This window comes from Podarcis tiliguerta (genome assembly GCF_965153285.1).
Source record: "Podarcis tiliguerta genome assembly, chromosome: 10".
Taxonomy (NCBI): Eukaryota; Metazoa; Chordata; class Lepidosauria; order Squamata; family Lacertidae; genus Podarcis; species Podarcis tiliguerta.
This window is the reverse complement of record NC_139543.1, coordinates 70077667-70087867: the sequence shown is the minus strand read 5'-3', so window position 1 is coordinate 70087867 and position 10201 is coordinate 70077667. Positions and strand designations below refer to the sequence as shown.

General features: G+C 50.0%; 1 protein-coding gene across 1 annotated transcript; it reads left to right on the top strand.

The window, feature by feature from the left end:
• The first annotated feature begins 248 nt into the window (after positions 1 to 248).
• On the top strand, positions 249 to 9832 carry OPN1SW (opsin 1, short wave sensitive). The gene is made up of 5 exons (XM_083402358.1): positions 249 to 600; positions 1233 to 1401; positions 6042 to 6207; positions 8111 to 8350; positions 9413 to 9832. Exons 1-5 carry the CDS (start codon positions 255 to 257, stop codon positions 9533 to 9535), a joined length of 1044 nt encoding a protein of 347 aa, XP_083258484.1. The 5' UTR covers positions 249 to 254; the 3' UTR covers positions 9536 to 9832.
• The last annotated feature ends 369 nt before the right edge of the window (positions 9833 to 10201 follow it).

Sequence of the window (10201 nt, the reverse complement as noted above, 5' to 3'; positions counted from 1 at the left end):
TCTGCCATCCCAAAGAGTCCCTGGCAATCGGCTCCGATCTGGACAGCAAACGAGATTATCCCCTGAGAGGGGCTTAAGGGACAGCAGGTAAGGGTCTTAAATGCCCTCAATCCTCCAGTTTGCCTCTGGGATGATCAGGATTAGTGCCTGATCCCGGGCCAAGCCTCTAAGTGGATTGCCCCCTCCGTCCTCCTATAACAGGAGGGCAGGGGCCCCACGGGCAGATCTCGGTCCCCGCGGCGCCACCAGGGACGATGTCCGGCGAAGAAGACTTCTACCTCTTTGAGAACATCTCCAAGGTGGGTCCTTGGGATGGACCCCAGTACCACATCGCCCCAATGTGGGCCTTCTACTTCCAGACGGCCTTCATGGGCTTCGTCTTCTTCGCCGGGACACCCCTCAACGCCATCATCCTGGTGGTCACCGTCAAATACAAGAAGCTCCGCCAACCGCTAAACTACATCCTGGTCAACATCTCCTTCGCCGGGTTCCTCTTCTGTGTCTTCTCCGTCTTCACCGTCTTCCTGGCCAGCTCACAAGGCTACTTCTTCTTCGGCAGGCACATCTGCGCCCTGGAGGCCTTCCTGGGCTCGGTGGCAGGTAAAAGCCCCGGAGGAGGAGCAGAGTAGAATAGAGTTGCAGTGTCGGGTGGGTCCCTTAAAGGTCATCCATCCCAGCCCGCAGGGAATGGCAGCGGAAGAACGCCTGGCCTTTGTTGGGGATTCTGGTTCACGTCTCCTCTTCCTTGCCTTTTCAGTACGCTTAAAGGACTCCCAATTGCATTATTATTATTATTATTATTATTATTATTATTATTATTATTTATTCATACCCAGCTAAATGGCTGGGTTTCCCCAGCCACTCTGGGTGGCTCCCAACTAAAAATACATTAGAACGTCGGACATTAAAAACTTCCCTAAACAGGGCTGCCTTCAGATGTCTTCTAAACATCAGATAGTTGTTCATTTCCCCTCAGCTGGGAGGGCGTTCCACAGGGAGAGAGCCACCACCGAGAAGGCCCTCTGCCTAGTTCCCTGTAACCTGGCTTCTCACAGGGAGGGAACTGCCAGAAGGCCCTCGGAGCTAGACCTCAGTGTCCGGGCAGAACAATGGGGTGCGTTTTTCCTTCTCCCTCCCCGTCCCTTTTTCCTTGCGTGTCGTGCCCTTGGGGGCCTGGCCGGCTGCCGATCTTCGCCAACCCTTGTTCGTTTCTGTCTCCCCACACACCCCAGGGCTGGTCACCGGCTGGTCCTTGGCCTTCCTCGCCTTTGAACGCTACATCGTCATCTGCAAGCCCTTCGGGAATTTCCGTTTCAACTCCAAACACGCTCTTCTGGTGGTGGCAGCAACTTGGTTCATTGGCATCGGAGTCTCAATCCCACCCTTTTTTGGGTGGAGCAGGTGAGGTGGAAAAGGAGGGGGTCTTCCGATGCCCAGATTGGGGAGAAGGTCCATAGACTGGAAGCCTGTGCAGTAGCTGTGTGTGTGTGTGTGTGTGTGTGTGTGTGTGTGTGTGTGTGATTTTTATAGGTTTTATATATAACCACATTCAAAATAAATTAAAATATTTTTAAAAATTATCCAGTAATAATAAATAATAATAATGATTTATTATTTATACCCTGCCCATCTGGCTGGGTTTCCCCAGCCACTCTGGGCGGCTTCCAACAGAACACTAAAATACAATAACCTATTAAACATTAAAAGCTTCCCTAAAGAGGGCTGCCTTCAGATGTCTTCTAAAAGTTTGGTAGTTGTTTTTCTCTTTGACATCTGGTGGAAGGGCGTTCCAGAGGGCGGGTGCCACTACCTAGAAGGCCCTCTGCCTGGTTCCCTGTAACTTGGCTTCTCGCATAGAGGGAACCACCAGAAGGCCCTCGGTGCTGGACCTCAGTGTCCAGGTAGAACGATGGGGGTGGAGACGCTCCTTCGGGTATACCGGACCGAGGCCATTTAGGGCTTTAAAGGTCAGCACCAACACTTTGAATTGTGCTCGGAAACGTACTGGGAGCCAATGTAGGTCTTTCAAGACCAGTGTTATGTGGTCTCGGCGGCCGCTCCCAGTCACCAGTCTAGCTGCTGCATTCTGGATTAGTTGTAGTTTTCAGGTCACCTTCAAAGATAGCCCCACATAGAGCGCATTGCAGTAGTCCAAGCGGGAGATAACTAGAGCATGCACCACTCTGGCGAGACAGTCAGTGGGCAGGGAGGGTCTCATTCTGTGTACCAGATGGAGCTGGTAAACAGCTGCCCTGAACACAGAACTGACCTGCGCCTCCATGGACCGCTGTGAGTCCAGAATGACTCCCAGGCTGCGCACCTGGTCCTTCAGGGGCACAGTTGCCCCATTCAGGACCAGGGAGTCCCCCACATCCTCCTGCCTCCTGTCCCCAAAAAACCGTACCCCAAAAAACCGTACCAACTAAGTTTGCTACTGGACAGTTTTTTTTATTTTTTTATTTATTTCGACTGCATCAGACCAACACGGCTACCTACCTGACTATAATCACATTGTGTAACATCGTACCCTCTTATTATATCTCTTTGGCTCTTTTTAGCGACTTCCGTCCCTCCCGTCTGACGCTTCACAAAACGAAACTTTGCATCTTTACATTTTGCTTTGTTTCCTCCCCTTGTTACACCATTGCCTAAAACACTATATTACTCAACCTGACTAGGTAGCAATTTCACCTTACAGATCTTCAGATAACCCTGCCGGTGATGTTAACTGCTTCCAGTTTTCTTTCAAGTATAATATAAATTTGTTCCAGTTCTTTTGGACTCCTTGGTCTCTCTGGTTCCAGATTCTTCCCGTCAGTTTTGCCAGTTCTGCAAAGTCCACCAGGTTCATCTGCCTCTCTTCTTTTGCTGGTAACTCCTGTTGTTTCCATCTTTGGGCTAACAAAATTCTCGCCGCAGTTGTTGCACATAAGAACAATTTTTTATCTTGTCTCGGTATCCCTCTACCCACTATCCCCAATAAAAATCGCTTCTGGTTTTTTAACAAAAGTGTTTTTGAACATTTTCTTTAGCTCATTGTATATCATTTCCCAGAAAGCGTTTACCTCTTTACATGTCCACCACAGATCGTAAAAAGTACCCTCCTTTTCTTTTATCAGATCTAAATGATCAGACCATAGCAAAGGTTGCTAGGTTTACTGAGGGTGCAATGAGATTAAGGGCCACTATCTGAATGATAATATTGGTAATTTGATTGCCCTTTTTACCCATTTCTGTCTTTTTATTTGTATATATTGCTTGTTTTATGTTGCCATGGCCGTTGGGCTAATGTGAATAAAGTCTATTATTATTAAAACTACCCTCCTTTTCCTTACATTTCCAACATTCAATTTTAGTCCTGTACATTTTTGGCCAGTTTAACTGGTGTTTAACACCACGTATACATCATTTTCATAACATTTTCCTGAAGCGTACTGCATGCTGTAAAATTAACACCTTCATTCCATAACCTCTCCCATTCTTCTAACTGTATATTATGGTCTGTTCAGTAGCTATTAGCAGGAGCAACTAAAAGTAGTCAGCAAGCTTCTGAGTCACACAGGACGCTTCTTCTTCAGGGTCTACTCTAAGGGAAAGGCTGCTAGTTATGGCACGTCTATGGACCGGTTGTGAGTTTGCTCCTGGTGCAAAGGATTCAAATGCTGTTCTTCCTTGGAAGGCTGTTTGGATCTCCCTTTAGTGCTGAACGGATCACAAAGATCCCTTGCTGGGAGTTCCCTCCTGAGCAGGGTTGACATATTTCAAAAAGCGAAAAGTTTTTGAGCTATTTTTATGGGGAATCAGCAAAAACAGCACTGCCGACGTGGGCTGCCATGTCCAGATTTTCCTGGATGTTTTTCTGATTTCCACCCGGACACTTCTGCAGACTGTAATACTCCAGATATGTCCGGGATATTCCGGACGGATGGGAACCCCACTCCTCAGTTCTTTCAATGTCATCTCCTCATCCTAAAGACATAGGATGGGGGACAACTGGCTTACTAGCAGTACTTGGGAAAGAGATCTAGGGGTCTTGGTGGACTGCAAGCTCTACATGAGGCAACCGTGTGATGCAGCAGCAAAAAAAGCAAATGCTATTCTTGGCTGCATCAACAGAAGTCTAGAGTCCAGGTCAAGGGAAGTCATAGTCCCGCTCTATTCTGCCTTGGTCATATCCCTCCTGGAATACTGTGTCCAGTTCTGGGCACCTTTTATTTAAGGTTTTATTTTTATTTAAGGTCCAGTTCTGGGCACCACAATTTAAGAAGGATATTGGCAAGGTGGAAGGTGTGCAGAGGAGGGCAACGAAGATGGTCAAGGGTCTGGAAACGATGAAACTGTTGTTGATGTTGTTTAGTCATTTAGTCGTGTCCGCCTCTTCGTGACCCCCTGGACCAGAGCACGCTAGGCACTCCTGTCTTCCACTGCCTCCCGCAGTTTGGTCAAACTCATGCTGGTAGCTTCGAGAACACTGTCCCACCATCTCGTCCTCTGCCGTCCCCTTCTCCTCCATCTTTCCCAACATCAGGGTCTTTTCCAGGGAGTCTTCTCTTCTCATGAGGTGGCCAAAGTCTTGGAGCCTCAGCTTCAGGATCTGTCCTTCCACTGAGCACTCAGGGCTGATTTCCTTCAGAATGGAGAGGTTTGATCTTCTTGCAGTCCATGGGACTCTCAAGAGTCTCCTCCAGCACCACAATTCAAAAGCATCAATTTTTCGGCGATCAGCCTTCTTTATGGTCCAGCTCTCACTTCCATACATCACTACGGTGGTACCTCGGGTTACATACGCTTTAGGTTACATACGCTTCAGGTTACAGACTCCGCTAACCCAGAAATATTACCTCGGATAAAGAACTTTGCTTGAGGATGAGAACAGAAACTGCACAACGGCGATGCAGCGGCAGCAGGAGGCCCCATTAGCTAAAGTGGTGCTTCAGGTTAAGAACAGTTTCAGGTTAAGAACGGACCTCCGGAACGAATTAAGTACGTAACCTGAGGTACCACTGTACTGGGAAAATAAAGCATTACATAATCATTATAACACTGTTACAACAGATGGCGCTGTAGAGCCAAAACCGGAACTCTATGAAATTTCCCATTGTGAGCTTTGAAATCGGTTTTTGCAGAGCGTTTTTTTATAGCTGTGTAGATGCAGCCCAAGCCTTATGAGGAACGGTTGAAGGAGCTGGGTATGTTTAGTCTGGAAAAGAGGAGAGGGAGAGGAGATTTGAGAGCCATCTTCAAATATCTCAAGGGCTGCCCCATGGAGAAGGTAAAACCCAGGCTTCGAGGTACAGGAAATGAGATTCTAACTAAACTTTGGGAAAGGAATTTATGACAATAAGGGCTGGTCCACAGTGGAGTGGAGTCTCTGAGAAGGTTGTGGACTTTCCTTGGAGGTTTGTAGAAGAGATGGCCACATTTCAAGGATTCTTCAACTGTGATTCCCTTCCAATTTCACAGTTCTATAATTCTATGTCTTATTGCACTGATATGCCTTAATCCACTGCTATTAGCCTCTTTGTTGTTGTTATTTTGGAAATTGTTGTTGTTTCGTTGTTTAGTTGTTTAGTAGTGTCTGCATCTTCGTGATCCCCTGGACCAGAGCACGCCAGGCCCTCCTGTCTTCCACTGCCTCCCTCATGCTGGTAGCTTCGAGAACACTGTCCCACCATCTCGTCCTCTGTCATCCCCTTCTCCTTGTGCCCTCCATCTTTCCCAGCATCAGGGTCTTTTCCAGGGAGTCTTCTCTTCTCAGGAGGTGGCCAAACTCTTGGAGCCTCAGCTTCAGGATCTGTCCTTCCAGTGAGCACTCAGGGCTGATTTCCTTCAGAATGGAGAGGTTTGCTCTTCTTGTAGTCCATGGGACTCTCAAGAGTCTCCTCCAGCACCAGAATTCGAAAGCATCCATTCTTCGGCCATCAGCCTTCTTTATGGTCCAGCTCTCGCTTCCATACATCACTACTGGGAAAACCGTATTTTGGAAATATGCTCCTACAAAGCCAATGTCCTCCGCTCACCCCTGCTCCTCTGCCTTTCAGGTTCATCCCTGAAGGCCTGCAGTGCTCCTGCGGCCCCGACTGGTACACAGTTGGCACCAAGTACAAGAGTGAATACTATACCTGGTTCCTCTTCATCTTCTGCTTCATCGTGCCCCTCACCCTCATCGTCTTCTCCTACTCACAGCTCCTGGGCGCCCTCCGTGCCGTAAGTACCTCCTGCCCAGCTCCTCTGACCCCTTTCACAACAACCTTGCGAGTTAGGGTGAGGTGGACAGGGAGCGGCGAGCGCCTGAGGTCGCCCAGGGAGCTGGCCGTGTCGAGATTCGAACCCCGGTCTCTCTCAGGTCCTAGTCCAGAACTTTAACCACTATACCCCACTTCCCCAGAGTTGCCAGATACATCAGGAAAGCCCTGCTGGACCTCAGGTTGATGTTGGCATCCCAGGGGCGCCATTTCTTAAGAGACGCTAAAAAGACAAGGGTCCCTGCAGCTGGATCAAACCCAGTCCAGTGGTACCTCGGGTTACAGACGCTTCAGGTTACAGACTCCGCTAACCCAGAAGTAGTACCTCGGGTTAAGAACTTTGCTTTAGGATGAGAACAGAAATTGTGCTCTGGCGGTGCGGAGGCAGCAGGAGGCCCCATTAGCTAAAGTGGTACCTCAGGTTAAGAACAGTTTCAGGTTAAGAACGGAGCTTCAGAATGAATTAAGTTCTTAACCCAAGGTACCACTGTTCTTGCTGTGTGCAACCAAACATCTAAATGGGAAGCCTGTAATCAATAATAATAATAATAATTTATTATTTATACCCCACCCATCTAGCTGAGTTTCCCCAGCCACTCTGGGCGGCTCCCAATCAAGTGTTAAAAACAATACAGCATTAAATATTAAAAGCTTCCCTAAACAGGGCTGCATTCAGATGTCTTTTAAAGATAAGAAAAAGGTAAAGGTACCCCTGCCCGTACGGGCCAGTCTTGACAGACTCTAGGGTTGTGCACCCATCTCACTCAAAGAGGCCAAGGGCCAGCGCTGTCCGAAGACACTTCCAGGTCACGTGGCCAGCGTGACATCGCTGCTCTGGCGAGCCAGAGCCGCACACGGAAATGCCGTTTACCTTCCCGCTAGTAAGCGGTCCCTATTTATCTACTTGCTTATTGCCTTCACATCTGAAAGAAGGGAGGGTGTTCCACAGGGTGGGCTCCACTACTGAGAAGGCCCTCTGCCTGGTTCCCTGTAACCTCACTTCTCACAGGGAGGGAACCGCCAGAAGGCCCTCGGCGCTGGACCTCAGTGTCCGGGTAGAACAATGGGATTGGAGATGCTCCTTCAGGTCTACTGGACCGAGGCCATTAAGGGCTTTCAAGGTCAGCACCAACACTTTGAATTGTGCTCAGAAATGTGCTGGGAGCCAATGTAGGTCTTTCAAGACCGGTGTTATGTGGTCCCGGTGGCCACTCCCAGTCACTAGCTGCCGCATTCTAGATTAATTGCAGTTTCCAGGTCACCTTCAAAGGTAGCCCCACGTAGAGCGCATTGCAGTAGTCTAAGCGGGAGATAACTAGCAAGCAAATGATGAAATTGTATAAATGCATCGTGAATAGCTATTTTTCGAGATGAGCATTGCAGATACCTTTCCTCAAGTCTCCAATTCACCCAGCCTCTATGGGCATCATGCTTTCAGCTGATTAGCAAATCAAACTAATCCCGTTTTGACAACACACCAGTAGCTACCAGGATAGCTTTTTTTTGCTGCCATTTCCACAACTGGTATTCAGATGCCCTCTCCTCTTCCCGAATTTGTCTAATCCTCTTTCAAAGCTGGGTAGGTTGGCGGCCACTCCTGTGGCAGGGAGTTCCGCCGTCAGCTGTGCTGATGGAACCACCCCCTCGGCGCTAGGCTGCATCCCACCCTACAGTCCTCCCGCATGGCCGCCGATAGCCGCCGAGCGAACGCCTTTGCATAGTTCTGGGGGCGTCAGCCGCCCACCCATTGCCAAGCGAGCGTCGCAGCGGGTCAGGTTAGATGGCCTTTGGGGAGCCCCCTTCCAATTGCTACCCCCAACATCTTGCGAGAGGTGTTGTGCCCGGTTCTCGCCCTCCTTCTCCAGGTAGCCGCTCAGCAGCAGGAGTCGGCCACGACCCAGAAGGCCGAGCGGGAGGTCTCTCGGATGGTGGTGGTGATGGTGGGGTCGTTCTGCCTCTGCTACGTCCCCTACGCCGCACTCGCCATGTACATGGTGAACAACCGGGACCACGGCCTGGACCTGCGATTGGTCACCATCCCCGCCTTCTTCTCCAAGTCCGCCTGCGTCTACAACCCCATCATTTACTGCTTCATGAACAAACAGGTGAGTCGCCAGCCAGCCACTCCGCAGGCGGGGAAAGGGGTGCAAAATATGCGATTCACTGCCGGCATCCCATCTGTGTCAAGAAGCAATGGAGTGTGCTTTCGGGGATGAAGGCAAACCGCAGAGGAATCGCAGCTCTGTTTATACCCCATCCACCTGACTGGCTTGCCCCAGCCACTCTGGGCAGCTTCCAATATTAATAATAATAATAATAATATTTATTTATACCCTACCCATCTGGCTGGGTTTCCCCAGCCACTCTGGGCGGCTTCCAACAGAACCCTAAAATACAATAACCTATTAAACATTAAAAGCTTCCCTAAACAGGGCTGCCTTCAGATGTCTTTTAAGAGTCTGGTAGTTGTTTTTCTCTTTGATATCTGATGGGAGGGCGCCACCACTGAGAAGGCCCTCTGCCTGGTTTCCTTGGAAACGTACTGGGAGCCAATGTAGGTCTTTCAAGACCAGTGTTATATGGTCTCGGCAGCCGCTCCCAGTCACCAGTCTAGCTGCCACATTCTGGATTAATTGTAGTTTCTGGGTCACCTTCAAAGGTAACCCCACATAGAGCGCATTGCAGTAGTCCAAGCAGGAGATAACCAGAGCATGCACCACTCTGGCGAGACAGTCTGCTGGCAGGTAAGGTCTCATCCTGCGTACCAGATGGAGCTGGTAGACAGCTGCCCTGGACACAGAATTGACCTGTGCCTCCATGGACAGCTGTGAGTCCAAAATGACTCCCGGTCTGCACACCTGGTCCTTCAGGGGCACAGTTACCCCATTCAGGACCAGGGAGTCCTCCACACCTGCCCGCCCCCTGTCCCCCAAGAACAGTACTCCTGTCTTGTCAGGATTCAACCTCAATCTGTTAGCCGCCATCCATCCTCCAACCGCATCCAGACACTCACACACACTCTTGCAGGGGTTGGGAGGACTGACACCTTGCTATGGCTATTTATCGATTGGAGACTTGGGTCAAAAGTGAGGCTAGCAGGTGGCTGGGGACCCCACTAGCCCTGAGCAGACCTCAAGCCTCTATCTCTCCCTCCCTTTCCTTGCCAGTTCCGGGCTTGCATCATGGAGACGGTTTGTGGCAAACCCATGACCGATGAGTCCGATGTGTCCAGCTCAGCCCAGAAGACAGAGGTGTCCTCGGTTTCCTCCAGCCAGGTCAGCCCCAGCTAAGGAGAGCGTGCCGGGGGTCCCGAGAAGGCGAGAGACCCTCCCCAGCCATCCACAGCCGGGCTCAGGATGTCCAGGGGGGAGAGAGGGCCAAAAGGGTTCCTCCGCGGTTCGGACACAGGGCAAAGGCCCGGGACTTCAATACCCAGATAATTTGGTCTCTCGTAGTTTCACACGGACCGGCTCAATTGAGCGAAAAGAGGACAGCTACGGTCAGATCGTTTCTCCGGGGGTGACTGGTGCAGAGTCATCGGGCAGAACACTTCTGAATTTCCTTCTGAATTTGGAGTTGTTCACGAAGCTAAACCACCAGATTTCTATTTAAGACGATTTTAACCCTTTAAAAATTGCAGTTGCGCTCAGGTTAAGTTGTGGGAAATGGCACCTTCAAAGAGCCAACTTTGGGGGGGGGGAGCAGGAAGTTGGCGGGCATTAAAAGTTAAGAGGGGGAATTAATCTGAAGGAATTAAAACTAGGAAGCCGCAGGCGCTGTGGAGGCATGTCTGCTGAAACCCTCATGGAATTGCCCAGGGCTCCCCTTCAGGGTTTTTTGGCAGCACCTTTCAAAGCAACAAGCATGAGGCCTAGAAACTTGGTTTTGCAAAGCAAGCCGCCGCACGGAAGCAGAAAGCCCTGAAGTGTATGGTCAGCTCACAAACTGCCCTGCGT